The following is a 20,597-nucleotide window of genomic DNA, read 5'->3' as shown; positions in this document are numbered from 1 at the left end:
CTATTCACCCTTAATTCATCACTTCACATCAACATTATATATATATGTCCACCATTTATTTGATTTAAAAATGGTAAAGTTCGATTCGATTAGATTATTACATCCTTATTATTTATTGTAAAGGTTGTATTTTTGATCTGATTCAATCAAATAACTGCTTTTTAAGGGTTGCTAACTCGATGATAGAGTACTTTGCTTTTAAGTGCAACTATGATTTTTTACATATTCGGATGGGAACGGCTTAAGCATCACACACTAAGCTTAATTCCTAGACCAAAAGTGTTAAATAGTCAAATTTTTTTTTCTCCAAACTTAATTCTTCTCTTAGTATATGATATATGTTTGAATGAACTATTACATTCGTCTATACCATGGATAAATTTAGTAAGATAGCTTCCACACAAAACAATCATTGATGGAAGGATGCAAAGCAATCATTCACCATTTTACTTGCGGAGGGATTTGAGCACTTGGAAACTTTGAATATGAATTCCCTGTTGTGATGCAGAGCATTATGGACACTATGTCACCACAATAGACACATAATATCAGCTCAACATTCTGGCATAGACTTGAGTCATTCAAATATTGTCTATCCAACAATCAATAACAACATCGAACAACTTATATATATATATATCACCAACACTTCATCCATGGTGTTCACTTTGTGCAGACTATTTCATCTTGGAGTTAACATGTAAGTCCATGAATGTATCTTCCTATGAGACGCTTAGCATACTCTTGCAAATCAGTCCTCATTTGCAACCTCAAAAATTCCTCAATATAAGTTTGTATTGGAACTCCTCAAAAGGATTTTGAGGATAATTTGACGTAAACTTGGCTTTGTTGATAATATCTTTTACCACATTTGGACTTTACCTTTCCTTTGGATGTGGAAACAGAGCTCCCAGTATCATGAACTATAAAAAGGATATTTTCTATTTTCATTAACAATTTGGAAATTGTGATATTGCTATCAGGATTTAATTTCGGGATTTTGAGTCAAACACATTGACCCATGTTTCATGAGTAGTGATTCAACATGAATCCATCTTTGATGAGAATAAATGGAACACTTAGCACTCATTGGATCTAGGTGATGCTCACAGGGGTGGAGCACTGGGACTTTCCGAGAGGTCACCCATCCCAGTGCTACTCCATCCTGAGCGTGCTTAACTACAGAGTTTCCTCCATGGTTAAACCCAAAGCTTGCAACCCCATTTGCAAAACCTTCACCAAGTGTTGTGCCTTATGAACCATTCATTAGAAAGCCCCTTAAGCTCATCAATTAATAAGTAGGAGATAATTTCCACAGCAAGTCAAATTGTGACATTGCTATCAGGATTTAACTCTGCGATTTTGAGTCAAACTCAATGACCCATGTTTCATGAGTAGTGATTCAACATGAATCCATCTCTGATGAGAATAAATGGAACATTTAGCACTCATTGAATCTAAGTGGTGCTTCACCCTTGTGCTCATTGAATCTAGGTTTTGACCAGTGCATTGCCAGCATATACAGTACTTGGCAATCGTACTCAACCTTGAATGGAGAGGAGAAAGTGTGGGGTTTGTGACCATTTTCGAAGACCTCTTGATTTTCACCCTTTGCATGTATAATTTTAATCAATTCAGAATGATTTTTTTTAATGAAAATGATCTACTATCTGAAGGGGTTCGGTAGCATAAAATTAAGGAAGCCATTCGTAGTTACCGACGCAAGAGAAGGGGTGATCGTCAAGGTACTTTTCAGTGTATTGTAGGCGCTGTAGTGAAAAGTATGAAAAGGTTAAATTACATATTTCCAGATTTCACACTAAACAAGGCTATATTGAGCCGCATCTCTATGTGCTCTAGGAATCAGAATGCTTTCAAAGACAAGTGTTCTGCATGGGAGCAACAACTGGAAGCAAATAATATATATATGTCCGGGGTAGTGTGACATTTATAAAGAATTGAGGTTGATGCTGCTGCAAATTCAGGGTTCAGAGCCAAGAGAAGGAAATGGACAGTCAGCATGTGCAAGACTACTTCACCAAACGTAATTCAAATGTTCCTAAGAGCAGCAAATTCTTCCTCTGTTGGATGGTTTCAAATTTTTATCAGAAAGCAATGATTTGAGGGCTCTAAGCAGCTTATCATCTTTGCCATCGTCTGTTGCATCAGGCAACTAAGGGGCAAATTGCCAAACAAATTGATCATTTGGTTGCTTATACCAAACAAATTGTTGATTGTGATGTTCATGCTCTTCACCAAGATAATCAGGTTTATAATAGCAGAGCACATTTTCTGAAATTTTATGCATATTTATGTATTTAATAGAATTTAATTTTGCACAAATTGAATGTATTGTCATGAATTTATTTCTTCTTCACTGTCAACTATCATATATTTTCTTTCTGATTGCTGACTATTTCTTCTTATGAAAAATATTCCAAATCTGATGCGCTAACATAATTAATTCTGTTACCCATGCCACATAGATCAATTCTTTTTCTTGGAGTTCATTGTTTCGAGCAACTAATTGATTAACTGTAATAAAGAAAATGATTCGACAAAGATTAGCATAGTTTAGATTCAAGGGTTTGATGCAATTTATCTTCAATAAAACACATTGGCAATAGACAATTGTATCAGAAATTCTTAGCAGTCTAGATTTCATCAAATAGTTTAAATCCCAATATAAAGACAAAAGCAAATATTCATGGCCATTTTTAATCTATTGCAAACCAAGGTTTTCACTTGCTAAAACATGCTTCCCAGCAGATAACACAAATCCAAACAGCCATATTAAACATGATAATATTAATAGAAAAGACATTGGATTGAAATCTGAAATTCCTAGTAGAGCTCTTGTTACCAAATCAATAATGAGAATGAATATTATAGTATATACATTGTCATCCCGAGAGAGACATTGCAGAAGAAATTTTACACACTTTGCTTTGCATCAACTGTTCTTAGAAGTTAAAAAGAAGATGAAGATATTGATGTATTAATGATTTATATACCAACAATAACTAATACAAAACTTCCAGACAGCTTATCCAAAAGCTTATAAACCCTACAAATAAAGAATGAGAATTTAAAAGGGTTTACAAAATGGAACAAACTAAGGATAAATGGAATGTTCAGGGCAAGGTGAAAACACAGTACAACATGGTATCCGTTGGCCAGGGATTTCCATGCTATTGTTATTATCCCCAAACGCCCAAGGATTGGCTCCAAATTGATTTTCCTCCATTGTTATTGCAAGAGGGTTTTTAGGGAAATACTCTTCCCTATTTAAATAAGGTTGTATATGACCTCGTGTAAGGCTCTCTTGGATCTCATAGGGAATGGACATTGCTGGATTTAGAGAAGCTGAAGAGTAAAACGGTTCCATTAATGGTTGCCCAACAGAATACTCCATTGAGGGAACTACAATATTTTCAGCACCAACAATATGAGAAACCTCATATTCTGTTCTTGTAGCACCAGCAATGTGAGAAACCTCATACTCTGTTCTTGTGAGAAAATCTATTCTATCATCAACAGCTTCTAGCTTAGCATCAATATTCTTAATCCATTCTCTGATCTTTTCATCGGGGAGATCATTCAAACAATTACCCAAGTAAGGATATTTCTTCATACTCATCTCAAGCTGCTCATTCTCCCTCCTCTTCATGTTCAATTCAAGCTTGAGTTTATCTATCCTCTGTTGTAAGAAAGTGCAATTATCAAGCTTCTTCTTGTCTTGTTCATGCTTGGAAAGCCTTCTGTACCCCTCAATGATCTCTTGAGCTTTAGGCATATCAGGCCACACATCAAGATGCTGCTGTTGTGATGTTTGCTGATCCACCTCAGGCCCAATGCTGACCATGCAACTATCTACTCCACAAAGAATACTCAACTCTTCAATCTTCTTTTTCAATCCTTTCTTCCTCTTCAAAATGTTTAAATTTCTTGAAGCATGTTTGGAAGTCCGTTTCAAAGGAGTCCTGGCAGGACCCATTTTCTTCTGAACAAACAAACAAGGAGAACAAAATCTATTATACAAAATTCTGATTGCATTCAAATAAAACTGAGAAGATCAATATAAAAGAAATGAAAGAACCAAAAAGTGTATTATATAAAATTTGAGTTGCATTCAAATAAGGCTGGGAAGATCAAAAGAAAAGAGAAGCAAGGTCTCACCAAAGAATCCATCAAAGAGCTGCTGGTACAGATATTTCAGATTATGGTTTAAATGTGACAAAAATATTGCAGACACTTGTATTCTTCTTTAATCACAAAGCACTCTTATTTAGAACTCTGTAAATCATAGAGTTATATCCTTCTTGAATCAAAATGCTCTTTCATTTAGAGCTCTGTAACTCAGATATATACTTTTGTTAACTAATAAAATAGAAAGAAATTAAACTCATGTTCTGAGCTTGATTTTTGGGGTTTGTTACTTTTCAAAATAGAAAAGGCAATAGTGACATAACAATAATGAAATTATAAATATTTTGAAAAAGGAAAAGATACATTTAAGGTATTATATACATTTTGAATCAAAATGCATTCATATTTGAAATTCTAGGATTCCCATGCAACTTAATTAATAGAAAGAAATTCAGCTTAAGTTCTGAAGTTGATTTTTGGATTTTGTTACTTTTGAAAATAGGGAAAAAAAAGTGACATAACAGTAATGGAATTTTAGATATATATATATATATATATATATATATATATATATATATATATATATTCACAACTTTCTCAGCTTTAGAATTGAGTCCAAAATGTTTTAAAATTTTTTTTAAAAAGAGAGATAAATATTCACAATTCCACAATTCAAAGAATTGTATTCTTTCTAAATCAAAATGCACTCTCATTTGTAGTTCTATAATTTCCAAAAAATCAACTAAGTTCCTAACTTGATATTTTGATGTTTACTTCTTTTCAAAATAAAAGAAAAAAGTGACATAACAGTAATGAAAATTCAAATATTTTGAAAAGAAATAGATAAGTATTGACAACTTAGTTAGATTAAGAACTGACTATTAATTGTTGTATACATTAAATGCCAATTTGATCTTAATGAATATAAAAAGAAAGAAATAATTATTTTATAATTCATTATAATTGAAAAAAATTATTAATATCAAATTTAACTAAAAAGTTAGTTTAGACTATATTTTTAAGCTCATAGGTTTATTAATTTAGTTTTTTTACCCAAATTTTGTAAGACCATATCTATTTTTAAATTTTTCGATTGATTTTCCAATGTGAACTTGAAAACTTATTTTAAAAAAATTATAAAAACGTAATTTGTACTTTGCAATATGTATTTTTATAGATTTTCAAAAACTTCCCAAAATTTGCAATATGTATTTTTATAGATTTTTCGGCTTCTATTTTTAAAATACACTCACTTTTAGAACATTATATGATTTAATATTCAAATCTTGAAATTATATTTAATTTTTTTTATATGAATGAATATAATATATATTCATTTTTTTACTAAATCTTTTATTAAGTACAACTTTATTGGTTTTTATTTTCTATTGGTTTTAGATACACTTAAAAAAACTATTTTAGACAATTTCTAAAAATCAATCTTTAGTCTTCTAATGAAAAGTTTCTAATTTTTTCTTTTAAATAATTTTGTCAGTTTGCAGGCTCTGTTTTTATTGTGATGTATATTCGTTGGAATATTTCCTCGTTAGAAGATGAATTCAAAAGGCTTATATTAGACAAGATTCTAAAGTTTTTTAATGTTTGTGACAATACAATTTTGGTTTCACCTATGTTTACTTTGTGCATTAAGTCCCCATTTTTTGTAAAAATAAATTGCAAGGTTTTCTTGCAAACATACAATTTCTTTGGAAAATCAATTTTAGAGATTTCTGATGGGCTTCTATTCGATGCAATCCGAGATGTTCTTGAAGTCATGATGTACATTGTATTTAGTTTATGTTTTCTAAGCATAGAAATATAAGGATTGTAGGTTTCTTGTTTTCTTAGAAATATTAACATAATTGTTTTTTGTTTGTTAAAGGTTTCATTTCAAACATACAATTGTTTTTGGAGAAAACAATGTGACTAATTTGTTGAATGAATTACAATATGTGCATTGGTGCTTCAAATATAGAAGCCTTCAATTGCAGGGTTAGAATTATGATGTATAGGAACTAGTTCAAAAAATCAAAGAAACAAATGTTGCATTGTAGGTAAATCATATCATTGAATTGGGTTAATTAGGTTTCGATAAGTTTATCTTTTACTTGTTCATAGATTTCATTATTTTAAATTAATTTTCCATAAATTTATCTTCTACTTGTTTATAGATTTGATTGATTTAAATAAGAAGAACTACAAAAAGTTTAGTTTTATTTTACTTTGAACTTTTAGTTTCCTAAAATTAGTTTTATCTTTTTTGGGGTCTTTTTTCCTAGGTTTGGATAATGTCACACTACAACATTTGGTGTCGCTTTGTGAAGTCCAACCATCACCTAGTGACATAACCACTCATCGGCTTCCATCAGACTTTTGTTGTCACAAATTGTGGCGATGAGGAAATCCGTCATAATTGCGATAGTAGACATTGTCATAACTTGGAAGAAGGGAGGGACAAGAGTTCATGTTCACTATGTCGCAATTGCAACAGTACGATGTCATAATCAAGACATTGAAACTTTGACTCCACCATCACAATTGCAACGTATATGCAACAATTGTGCTATAGAAGTGATGGTTATCTGTCAGAGCATGTCATCATGGTTATGATGCTTTTGTGATAGTTGTGCTATTCAAGGGGCAGATAGCTGTCAAAACTGACCATCACTTTCGAGGTGGGTCCATTGTAATTGCAACAACTAGTTATTAAAAAAAAATATTACTTTTGTCCACTAGTAGTAGATCAGCAAGATTGACAACAAAGGTGTTTGAAATAGGTTCCACTGCCACCCAATGATCCTTATGATGCACTTAGAGGCCTCCTACCTCATTTTGTAACAATATGGTGAGACCCCCATGATTAGAATGGGGTGCAATGCCCATTGTAAGATCTAGTTGTGGGCACCCTAGATAAAAGTTTAATATGCCAACCTAAAAACCCTCTTCGAAGATAGTTTCTACATAAGTTGGCTCCAACCCCAAAATTTCAAATATTGTTGCCATCAATTTCAAAGCCATTTTTCTGGTTTCCTTCAAGTATTGTCCAACAACATCTCTACTTCCATTAAAATAACAACAACGAGCCAATCAGATATATGGGCATTAGGGATTAAATTTTACTGTTTCTTAACCAAAAGAAAATCGAATTACATGAGCTTATTTTGAGGTAAATTATCACTTAGGCTTCTATAACCTAGGAGATCTTGTGATGTACTAGAAGTATAAAAAGGGTCAATCTTTTGATTTGGATGAGCTACTATCATGTGGTTTGGAGTAAATTGATGAAATCAAACTATAACTATGGGGGCATTTTGTATTTAGGTAGGGTTACAAGATTCTTTTCAATAATCAATGGGAGTGTAAAGACTATAATCATTCAAGACAGGTTGAGAGTTATATTTCAATAGTATTCTTTCAATTATAGAAAAAATCATTCAATAGTAAGAGATCTCTACTATTTCATGATATTGCTATCATGATTCAACTCTGTAGTTTTTGGAGTTAAATTCATCAATTCATATTTCATGAGTAGTGGGTGCTTTAATTTTGTGAACATAGTGTTATTGTTCCATTCATTATCATTAGAGATACATTGTGTAAAACACTACTTGTGAAACAATATGGGTCAATAAGTTTGACTCAAAAAACTACATAGTTGAATCCTAAAGGCAATATAACAATTTGACTTACTGTGGAAAATGTAGCCAACTTATCTCTACCATCTGTAATATGAAAATATATCAGTTTCTAGATTAACTTACACATCAGCTTTTAACATCAACATTTTTAATCACAATTGATAATTTCTTATCAAAATGAAAAAATGATATAAAAAAAAGAGAAAAATTTGAATAAAGCCAAAATATTTTATTATTAGATGTAGTAATTCAGAGATACTTCTAAAATATCAAAATATGCCCTTAGCTTTTCATTAATATGAGATTATTTCAACTTATAGAAGAGAGAAACAATACCTATAATTTGGGGGATTGTCTAGAGTATGCAGCATAGGATGGCATAAATGTGTCAAAAAATCTCTCCAGTTGAAAACTTGGTCAACTTGGATATTAAAGTTGGTTCCATATCTGACTAGGTCAAGAACAACCTCATTCCCATTCTTCATCTTCTCCTTAGAAGAGAACAAGAAGAATTGATGGGCTACATCTAATATGTCGGTTATCAAAGATTCCTCAATCCCATAATTAATTACCTTTCTCATGTTCAAAATGGCTGAATTCTAAACCTAAGATTAACTAAAATTGAAACCATCAATTTGCCACAAGTGCATACCTACACATACTTTTTTTATATATATCTAAAAATCTATATCCAACTATTGCAATGATAGCAAGGTCCGACATACTCCATCAATTCAACAACCTTATTGTAAGAGACCTTTATGTCATCCATGGAAAATAGGCCCAAACCATGTAATGAGGATGGTGCTATGCAATATATCCTCTCTCCAAGACAAAAATCAATATTTATTGGAGGAAGTTCATTGGGGACCCATTATTTATGTAGATGTTTGTGCCTAAAGGGAACATTGGAGTTGCCTTCACTTGTATCATCATAAGAACATGACACCCCTTGTGCAAAGAAAGATTTCATGCACTTATTGAATTTATTTATGATATTTTGACCTTGAGTCGGTCTCCTTGATTTAGCCATACTAAATGTCTGACTTTCTTCTTCCATTCCTATATTTTCCTTGCTCGAGGAAGAAAAATTTAACAAATACCTATTCGCTGGTACCTGCACTCCATAAAATAAGAGATATAAGTGGCAATGAGAGAGATATTTTGCAAATGGTAAAAGACATTAATCTCTATGGGGTGTATTGATTTTACCCGATGATCCATGAGATTGTGTAGGGTGCACATGAAAGGGCTTTGGGTTTCTGCATATGTAAATCAATTGCCTTATGTTAGCTAAAAAAAGCATGATACATATACTCAAAATTACATCAAATATTAGCATCACATATGAATTGTAAACATTAAAAGGTACATGACAAGTTAATCAAATTAATCATTGATCTAACAAGAACTCAATATTGAATAGCATAGGTGTTGATCACATAACTATATATTTCATTCATGTCATTGATAATCAAACCCACTTCAATGTTAGCTAATTAAACCACCCCTCCATCATTGATATTTTTCTTCATCCATCTCATCATCAAGATCATCATCATCATCGACATCATCACCACCACTATCATCATCAACGTCATCATCATCAACATCATCATCATCATCATCATCATAATCATCATCCTCATCATCATCATGATCAATAGAAGCATCATCATTGTGATTAGTAGCAACATCATTTGCATTAGGAGCATCATCAACTAACTCTCAATCATGATCCACTTCTTCCTTTTTCTTGGTATCTTCTTCTTCCATCACATTATAATTTATCAGCCTTCCTCTTGGATCATGTCTAACAAAAATGACCAAGCCAATTTATGTGGAACCTCTAAGTAAAATACCTGGTCACATTGGCTTGGAAGAACATAGAGCTCATCCCTAATTGGGTCAAATAACTCCTTGTATTAATCATGGGAAATCCATTCTCATGCTTTATAAAAATTCTATCAAGATCATTTTGATTGAGTTGCAGTTTGTACCATTTGATGACAAAGAGAACTAATTTGAAGGAATTAAAGTCAGATTCAATTATATCAACCAAAATGCCATAGTATCGATTTTGAGACTCTCAAGGATGTAAGTCATTTCTAGATGAAATATGGGTCACCTAGAAGACTACACTTACCCCAGAATCAAAAGTTCTTTTCATGTCATCCAACCTTTTGATGAAAAAGTTATAACCATTGCATAACATAGCCTTGTGGTGTTTCACCTACAATAATTTCAAACATGTATACATTATTGCATCATGAGTTCAAAAATATATGGTTGATTAATAAACTTATAAGTACCTAGAGAATTCTTAAACCATATGCTAAATCTATTTCATTTTGTGCAACATTGGGATCTCCATTACAATGAGCTTGTATAACCAATGAAGACACAAATTCCCATTTAATCTATGACCAAAATGTTGACATCATTAATCCATACTATCATCTAGTCTTGATTGTTTGGAATAAACAAATATATTGCATCCCACTCTTTAGAAACTATACAAAAGTAAATAGATGACTTAAAGAACATTTATTTTGAATATTAAGAATTAATTAACTACAATAACATCTCATGATTTATTACCTTTCACTTTCCTAAATCTACCATTCCTCACCAAGTACTCCCTTTCAAAATTTTTAATGGAATATTCTCCCTAAAATGTCTCTTAGTTGTTTTTATTTTTATTCTTCTTGTCTTTAAGCCATTACAACTCTTGAAAGGACAATAACATTTTTCATTGCCTTCTCTTTGAAATTTAGACAAAACTCTAGCGATTGTCTCCCTATTTTGATCAAGTGCCCTTGTATTATCTGACATGATTCTTCTTCATGGGAATAACTTATTCTTGTACCCTTATTGAATTGGTTGTACTTGATAGATCTATCATTGATAACCATTTCAACATACACATTGACATTAGAGAGAAAACCATGAAAAAAAATTGAACATGGTGTTCTTAATGTTTATATTTGCACATATGGTTTTGAAAGGAAAAATTTGGTGTACTTAATGTTTATATCTGAAAAAAATATTGGACATATTGTACTTAATATTTATATCTACACATGGATTTGAAAGAAAAAATTGGTGTAATTAATGTGTATATTTGAAATAATATTGGACATGTTGTACTTAATGTTTATATATGCACATATGGTTTTGAAGATGGTAGAACTATTTAACAAGGTATTTCTTCAGTGAACTACAATAAAATCACCATGTATTTCTTCATCAAACTGCATTAAAATGTGGCTATGGGCTGTAGGGCACCTAACATATAAATACAATTTTACCATACGGTATCATTTGAGTACTTTTTGTTGTAAATATATGTTGTTTTTTGTGAATCCCAATAAGTAAGTTGGAAAACTTGATATAAAGATGAAATATATCTTGCGTAAACACTCTAGTTTAACTATATATATATATATAGTTTGCAATAAACAAATGATAACTACAAAAACTATCATTTTTCATTTTTTTTCTTCTTAAGCACTCTTTCTTCCTGATCATGGAGTGTGATCAAACACAAAGAATTATCTATTTTATCACTCTTTGTTCTTCACATTTTTCATCCAATGATCCCATTCCACCCCTATAAGTATGCTCCATTTATATCTCCATCTATTCCATCAACACAACTCCCATTTCATATTTATTACTTATTAAGACTATCTTTCTCTCATTCACATCTCGTCACACATTTGATAATTTGAGAAAATAAACTATTTGATTCCTTCTTATATTCTTGAGGAAGGTCCTATTCGATATTGATGTTGTATTAACCGTGTGTGGAGATTTTCAATGTGTAGATCATTCATAGTATCATCAGATATTTTTGTGTTGGAATTTCTTTGTGTAATTTCAAATGTAAAAATCATATTCTTCTTAAGGGTACAATATATTCTCTAGAGAAGCATGGTCTTTGAATATTCAATCAATGTATGATTGTTTGATTGTTGTAAGACATATCTATAGTGATAAGAATTTTGTGATACTTATAATTTTGCATATTTAGTAGGTTGTGTAAAAATATTATTAATTGATTGTTTATATTCTAAAATCATAAGCAAGAGAACATTTTTTTTTTTTTTTTTTGAGAATTCAATAGAGGATCTATCTTTTGGGGGTTGGGTTTTTGGTGTAGGAGCACCTGGGGATTACCTAAGCAATATAATTTTTCATGTTTTTTTTTTTTGTGTGTGTGTGAGACTTAGGGAATTTTTTGATGTTTTGGATATAAGGTCATGTTGACCATAGTAGTAGTATAAGTGGGCTATTGTTCATAGGGTCTTAAACCTTTTGGCTACGTGCAATTAAGGGCTAGCAAGTTATAAAGCCCTAAAAGCATGATAATGATGTCATCATGAGGTTAGTAGAGTCTAGGATGGATTGGGATTTTTTTTCTACCTCATTTGAGGTTCTTTTTTGAGTTTGGGAAGTAATGGAGGTCATTTCGCTAAAGTTGGTAAAAGTTGCTAAAAAGATGTAAAAGTTGCTCGAGAAACATTGACAAGAAAGTTGTAATTCAATGGAGAAGAGACATAAGGGGAGAATAATCAATCAAACAACATATATAAGACATGCAAATACCTATGAATAATGTTGGGTGCTCATTGTATGGATTGAGTGTTTTTGCAATCAGTATTTGGAAACAATTTCTATGTAGTTTCTTTGTTATCGATGACAGTGTGTAGTTAGAAGTTCAAGATCCATTCTATAACTTGTATATTCTTTGGATTATAGTTTTTATTGATTTATTATGTTGGTAGATAGATATTTTGATCATTTAATTTTCCTTTTGTGAAATTATTTTGGTTTTACACTGTCACTAGTTTTATCCATGCAGTTGCTAAAGATGGAGCTCTAACTCACTTTCCTATTGTCCATTATGTATGCCCTCTTGGGAATAGTGATTAGGCTCCATGTAAATAATGTATACAGAAGAAAGGGCCCTCAAATTTAGAGGAAGTATTTTTAAAGTCTTTCCCTAAGCAAGCCTGTGGTGAGTCCACCTAGGGAAGACCATAAAGTGATCAACATTACTTGTAGAGTATAAAATATAGAGTCAAAATTCCTTTTGGACATGAAAGAAGGAAGTCTTACCAACATTCCATGAAGTGGATTGGATCATACTAGTCATGGAGAGGGCCTAGATAAATCATTATTGTTGGAGTAGCCCGTGAAGCCTAAAAAGCTTAATTTTCACCTAATTTGGGTTAGGGAAATGGGTGGAAGGATATGACCTCAAGACCCCAAAAATATTTAAGGGGATTACTAATGAAAAAATAAACCTATGAAATATTGCAAGGTTTGTTTGGAAGGCATAGGAGAAAAACCCTATTTTCTAGGAATACGAGACCTAATAGGGATAATAGACCTAATAGGGGAATTTGGTGAGATTGGATAAGAAACTAGACTAGGAGGGATATCTAAAACCCCTAATTGATTGAATTTGAGTCCCTTAGGACACCTCCACACCTCTACAAGGTTGGTTGAATAATATGGAGGATTTAGGCCTTTGAAGATGGTTTAATGGCTATGGCAAGTGAGAAAGAACACATCAAGAAGTGGAATGAGCATACAAAACTTATTGGTATTTAGGTTAGATTAAGGAGACTAGGGGATCCTAGTGAACATAGGGTCTTATAGGTGCTAGGGTAGGAGAGAAAAATACCCTAGAAGTCTTCAAGAAGACCAAGAGCATGAGCCAGTGATTGGTTCATCTAATCTCCCTATTATTTTTTCACCCTCAAGTGGAGGGTTTGACCAGGACAATGTACTGTGTCATTTTTTTATTAAGTTTCTATTTATTGCATTCTTGCATTGTGGTTTAAAACAGTAACAAAACTAACCCTAGGTAGCAATTTTTTGTTGATTGACTAGAAAAATGAAAACTTCATGAAAGGAATTTTATATGGGAAACCACCAATTTATAAAGCATATTGTTTCCATTGAATAGAGTGGCAATCAAAATTTAATACAAAAACTTATGAACTAGTAAAATTCCCAAAGTGGGTAAAGATCAGATAGCTTTTGACATAATACCTTCACTTTGAAATCGTAGAGATCATGGGAAACTGTCAATTGACTTTTCTAATTTTAAACCCAAATATGTAACAAACTTTCTAAGAGAAGCTAGAGATATTAATTAAAATTTATCCAAAGGTAAAATTCCTTTAATCATTAAAAATTATAATAGAAGAAGAAAGCTAGTATGTAAAACTAGAATTTCAGTAAGGTGGAATTTGTGATCAAAATAAGGGATCTAGAAAGGAATATCAAAAAAATAGCATTGTAAACAATATAAGATTCTTTCTAGATATTAGCATAATATTTAATAGTGATACTTGAGGGTTTTTCGTAGAAACCCCAAAAGATTTTCAAAATTCTAGAATGACAGGAATTGAAGATCATTCACAAGGTCAAAAATTAACAAGGTCTAAAGAAGAATTGGGAAGAATAATGGCTAATAAGAAGATTTTTCACCGATTTTTCCATCCCAAAATCACATGTGTAGAGTTATCAATGAGTGCTATGTTAATTCCAAGAGGTATATGAATAAACAACGATGAATGTTGTTGCTAGTAAAAACTATTTGTGTGCATGTGTAGGAAAAACATCACCACAGATGAGCATGTCAAGGAGTTTGAGTACATAGAGGGCTCATGACTCATATTTTTTGAGGGAAGATTTAGTAATAGTTATACCTTTTGAGATAAAATGCTTCAAATTATTCTTATGCAACTATCATATATTAAGTTTTCACTCCTTTGATACTCGTGTTATAACTCATAATTTTAGAGAAGCTAATTGTACTACTGACTGAGCAACAAATGTGGCATTCAGTAGTGATCATATTATCATTTGAGGACATTATGATCCTTTACCTTTGGATGGATGCCAATTATTTCATCATGATAAATGGAGGTCTTTGCAAAAAAAAAATTAATATGATTGTGTCAGTACCATGTAATAATGTGGGGATAAGTTTCCGTGGGCATTAGGTCATTATTTTTAGTGATTTGAGCATTAACTCGCATGGATTCTGAGTCAACTATGTTATCAATAAACATCGATTAAAAATATACATTATTTATCTCAAACTACTTGGAATGTGACCCTCTTTCTTCTTCATTATCATGCTACAATGGTAACAAACACAATCACCAAGTTCTCCTATTTATGAATTTACCTATGAGAAGACCACCAATCACCACTTAACCATTTACCTTTAGTCCTTACTTACCCAACACTACAATTACTAACTTTACAAAAACCAAAACATAATAATTAAGAGCTCATTAAAAAACATATCATGTACAAACAACTGCCCACTTGTACAACTAGTTTAAAAATGGTTATGAAATAAATATGGGTGGAAGGAGACTCACTCAATATTATTAATTGCCTTAATAAAATCTCTATACCTTCATGGATAATTAGTAATATTATCTATGAGGCTATTAACATTATAAACTCCTTTGATACTTGTGTTATAACTCATAATTTCAGAGAAGCTAACTGTACTGCTGACTGGGCAGCGAATGTGGCGTGCAATAATGATCATATTATCATTTGGGGACATTATGATCCTTTACCTTTGGATGAGTGCCAATTCTTTCATCATGATAAATGGAGCTCTTTGCAATTTTTTTAAAAATATAATTGTGTTAGTACTGTGTAATTATGTGGGGATAAGTTGTCGCGGGCATTGGGTCATTATTTTCAGTGATTTGAGCATTAACTCAGATAGATTTTGGGTCAGTTGTGCCATTCTCCTCTTTGATTTTTGTGAGACTCTTTTTGTCACATTCATTTGGGGGTTTCTAAGGAAGAAGAACTGGGCTTTTGGTGAAAGGAAAATGGGAGGTAAGAGGACAAGGTTGGAACTAGTGAGTTGTTCGAAGTGGATGAAGAAGGAGTAGGTGTGGGATATACTGAGGCATGGTAATTTTACTAGGTATATGGAGAGGCTAAATGATAATAACCCAATTATTACACAAAAATTTATTAAAACCTAGAAGGAGGGCTCAGTTATGGTAGGTAATCAACAAATGGAGATTATAGAAGATGTGATTGTTGAGGCTACAGGCTTGGAGCTAGATGGTATCAATTTTATAGGGAGTGAAAACTTTCAGACAGAGCAATTGAGGATTTTGTGGAGTCTGTGCATGAGAAGAGTCATCTAGTCAAAATAGGTAATTCTAATATCAATCTGGCTTTTGCTTCTTGCCCATGGCATTTTGTGTTGTTTGTGATAATGGAATACCTAACTCTTGATGGGAGATTCATGAAATGTTATGGGTACCATTTTATGCTGTCCAACCACTTTGGGCACAATGTTAAGATCAATTTTACTATTTGAGGCAGTCTCTTAGCATATCTTTCCATGCTATTCAAAAAGATTTGAATGGAAAACATGTCTGCCATGAGGGTCTTATGGTTCTCATCATGAATGTCGTAAAGTCCAAGAAGATCATGAGGCCTAGAGGACATTTGCAGGTTGCTGATTATGATACAAAAGGTAGGACTCCAGAGAAGGGTTATGATTTTGAAACCCAGGATGAAGCCAAGGGGGGTGAGGATAATTTGAACAAGGGCTTTGGGGGTAGTTCAAACAAGAAGAAAAAGGTAACTGATCACTTTGATTCAGACAAGGAAAGTGATTTTATGGAGAACTTGTTGAGGGATTATAAAAAGAAAAGGGAGAGTAAGGGAAAGAGGATTAAGGGCATCCCTATTGTGAAGGCTTCTTCCCCTTCAGATGATGAACCCTTAACCTGAAGGATGGAGAGGAAGAGATATCCTTCAAGATGTTAGGAGAAGAAATTAAGATACAAGGGGGAATTAGATAATGAGGAGTCTAATGAACAGGGTCTACATCATGATTTTGGTGAAAAATTTGAAGGTTTGCTAAGGTCTACTAAAGGGGTGCATGATAACCCTGGCACAATTTTGAAGGAGATTGGAGCTATGAAAAAATAAATACAGATGCTTGGAAGGGATATGCAAGCAGTGAGGAAAGAAGTTGGGAATGCTAACAAAATTGCTCGTGGTGAACACACACTTGGAAAACATATTGATAGACTATTGGAGGTGATTGGGAGCATAGAAGATGTTAAAAACCTAATGTAGAAGATCTCACAGTTGGAGGCAAAGAATAGGGCGATGGACAAAGAGTTTAATACCACCCAGGGAAAGATCACAAAACTAGAAGCCAATATGAGCAATCTGGAAAAATTGGTCAAACAAATTATAGAGAATGTGAGCACTCTACTAAAGAAATTGGAGAATGAGAAAGGTTAGGACTCTCCTCAAGCTATTGAGATTCAGGGTCCCAGCAAGCATGTTAGGGATCACTCAAAGAAGATTAAGGACATGCACAAAATGAATGAGGTGAAGGCCGTGGTTAAAAATATGCACATCCTTGCAGACCAGGCACTTGACCTGATCAAGACTTCTTAGTTGGCTTTTTGTTATTTCTTTTGCTATCTTTTTGCTATCTTTTTTAGCAGTTCTTTTAGTGACCTCTTCGATGTATTTTTTGGAGGTCTATTTCATGTATGCTCTAGGTAGCACTCTCTATTGCTTTCTTCTTTGTTTCTTTCTATGCTTTATATAAAAGGTTTTGGTTCCTTTAAAACCTATTTTTAATTAATCAAAACATAGTTGATCCAAAAACACTTAGCACATACTATATGGACTATGGAAAACTCATCCCTATTAAAGATGGTCATGATTGAGAAACATTGACTAATGTTGAGGCAATGAATCATAGGGACTTGATAGCAATGCACCATAAAACTTTTCAAGGTTTTAAGGTTGAAGAGGATTTTGTAATAGTCATAATAGTTAGAAGTAATTAGGTTCATGTCATTTTTTAATTCAAAAAACATAGGTTTAATAGACAAGAAGTATTTAATAAACACAAAATATTATTGTTATCTATGTAAACTAATAGGGATAGTTGAAATAATTTTGAAGAAAGATAAAATATCATAGAAAATGAGAAGAAGAGAGATGGAATACTAGAGTAGATGTTAAGATGGCTGTGAAAATCCCACCTCAAAAAAAATTGCAAATATTTGCATGCATAATGACTTTGTCATTCCAATGAGAAACATGTTTGGTTTCTTATCCTTAAGTTATCACAAGAGCTCTCAAGACAATATGAATGCCCCTAAGAACAATTACAACTCTTTCATAATCTCCTTACCTTTTCTTATATTATAGTCTTAAAATATTATAACTACAAGTATTCTCACCACAATAGTTCCCATTACTATTGTTTCAATATACTTGATACTTTATTTGCACTTGTAATGAATCTATATAGATTTGTAAGGCCTCATAAAATCTTTACAAGTTGAAATGAATGATGTTGGAATACTTTAGAATAACTAGGGGGGGGGGGGGGGGTGGGGGGGCGGGGGGGGGGGGGCGTGAATTAGTTATCCAAGGTCCAGATGTATAAATAAAACTTTTCATAGCTTAGTGAAGCCATAAAACATTATTCATCATGCATGCATCCATAAGATTATGCAATCACTTAAAACTTGTAGGTTACTATAAAATCAACTTGCAGAAATGTAAAGCATAAAACATAATAGATTCATCAACACACTTGACATAATGATTTGCATAGAAACCCAATTTGGGAAAAATAACTAGTAACATGCTACTCTTTTCACTCTTATGAAGGGATGCCCTGTGAAAGGCCAACCCTCTTAAAGGTTACAATACACACTATTAAATGTGACCCTATTAAAGGATTTCAATCACCTTGTTAGGAGTGAGCCTTATTAGAGGACTTTAGACCATTTACTTGGAATGTCACCCAATTAAAGGATTTACAAATGAATTTTAGGTCAACCTTAATCCAAAGGATTTACCCTATATTGATATAATTGTTAGAGAGTAATAGTAAGGCTTTGATCCAATATAACTTATAACTTCATTTTTAGATTATTGATCACTATTCAGTCCTCAATTCTGCTTGGCCTGCATACTTAGTAGCTTTGATAGATTGTTCACGCTTCAAGCATTCATATCCTTAAGCCTTCTTGCTTAACATGCCATTGCATACTCTTCTCTTAGGTCACTAGATGAAGCAAAACACTTGACTCCTTGTCTTCCTTAGGTTTTTGCACATAACAAAACTACTTCATCAGCAATCATTCCTATAAATAGGAAATTAAGATCTTTTTCCGCTCATTCTCCATCATCCAATTTAGGATTTGGATGGATTACGTAGGATACAATATATCTACCCCACATTTCATATCTCTTCTAGAAACTTCTCCTAGAATCCACTTTGAATTCTCCTAAAAATTGTTTACCTTGAATTTTGTGCCACCAACTCATCAACCTTATCTTCCACCTAGTTCACATAATCCAAGAAAACAAACTTGTCAACTTAGATTTATCGAATTCACAATCTTTTAAATAATGTAGTAGTTAGACATTATCAAGCTTTTGATGCTCGACACATACTGTGTTTCTTGAAATCCACTATGAAATTACTCAGCATGAGCCAAATTTTATTGGTGCTCGACATCAACTATACTTTACGCAACATCCACTATTCTGCTCAACATACACTGGAATGAACTTTTACTTGGCTCCAACTAATTTTTTTCTTGGCTTACTCTATCTTTGCTCGAAACCTACTATCCACTCGGTCAAGCTTGGAATTCAAACTTTATGTAACTTGTTCTTCTAAAGTTTCTTAGTGTAACTAGCCTTTGTAACCTTAAGTAGATTATTAATACATCATGTTATCATTTTCTTAACTAATTCTTGTACTTCATTACATAATCATAACTCAACCTTTCCTCTAGGTGCTATTGTTACATCTTTTGATTGAATCCTCTTCATCAATCAAATAAGTGATATTACTTTAATATTATAAGAAATTATCTCACCATCAAATAATAGGTTTGACACTAGTGACAAAACAATGACTGAAGCATATTTGTCATAGTTGTATATCCTCAACAATCTCCCTCTTTCAACAATCTCCTTCTTTGATTAGCTTTTTCAATCTATTCTTAACAATCTCCCACTTTGGCATTGATGGCAAACCAAACTGATCAACCAAATGGTAAACACCTTGTTCAACCAAATTGACTAGGTTAAAACAGTAAGACAATACCAAAAATAAAACTTGTATTGAAATCTCCCCCTCTATCAACAACTTCCATCTTTTGAATAGGTTACGAACTCTTTCCTATAACTCCCTCTTATTCTTCTTATATCTTCCTCTTTACTCTATCTCCCTCTTACTAGGTAGATGTTAGGATTCTCTTTCTTTGCTCTCCTGATCAACAACTATCTCCTTCAGCAATTATCTCCCTCTTAGGATTAGTAAACTCTCCCTCTTTGAAAAAAATCTCTTGATATAATCTCTCCCTCTTGATTAGTCAATCCCTCTTGATCAGTAAAACTCTCCCTCTTTGACAACAATGTCAAAGACTTGTCATCTTTAACATGATAGATATAAAAAAAATTAGTTTCATCAATTTCTCCTTCTATCACCTTGTTTGTGACTAATTTGAAGTTTTAGCTCTTTGATTACTGTATGAAGCTTCTAAAGTAAGATCCTCTACATGAATGTGTAACATATGAACATCAACTTGTTTGGTGCAGGGCACTCCTCTTGTTACTTAGATAGCCTTAGATAGGGGTATCACCCCTAGTTTACCTCTTAGTTACTCTTGAGCATCCATAGGTAATGCTTTTGTGAAGATACCAATAATTTGTTCCTTTGTGTTGACATATTCCATCTTC

At 32.6% G+C, this 20,597-nt stretch overlaps 1 protein-coding gene and 1 pseudogene across 1 annotated transcript; both read right to left on the bottom strand.

Annotated features, from left to right (window-relative positions):
• Nucleotides 1–3,115: 3,115 nt before the first annotated feature.
• Nucleotides 3,116–3,997, bottom strand: LOC149580085 (agamous-like MADS-box protein AGL36). The gene is made up of 2 exons (XM_089803412.1): nt 3,497–3,997; nt 3,116–3,457 (listed from the first exon to the last, which is right to left on the bottom strand). Exons 1-2 carry the CDS (start codon nt 3,995–3,997, stop codon nt 3,116–3,118), a joined length of 843 nt encoding a protein of 280 aa, XP_089659538.1.
• Nucleotides 3,998–6,855: 2,858 nt separating this feature from the next.
• On the bottom strand, nt 6,856–8,368 carry LOC149580084 (fe(II)/2-oxoglutarate-dependent dioxygenase 4-like; annotated as a pseudogene).
• Nucleotides 8,369–20,597: the final 12,229 nt, after the last annotated feature.

This window comes from Cupressus sempervirens, chromosome 1, assembly GCF_028749045.1.
Source record: "Cupressus sempervirens isolate cs-2001-9-10 chromosome 1, ASM2874904v1, whole genome shotgun sequence".
NCBI lineage: Eukaryota > Viridiplantae > Streptophyta > Pinopsida > Cupressales > Cupressaceae > Cupressus > Cupressus sempervirens.
This window is presented reverse-complemented; position numbering and strand designations above follow the sequence as displayed.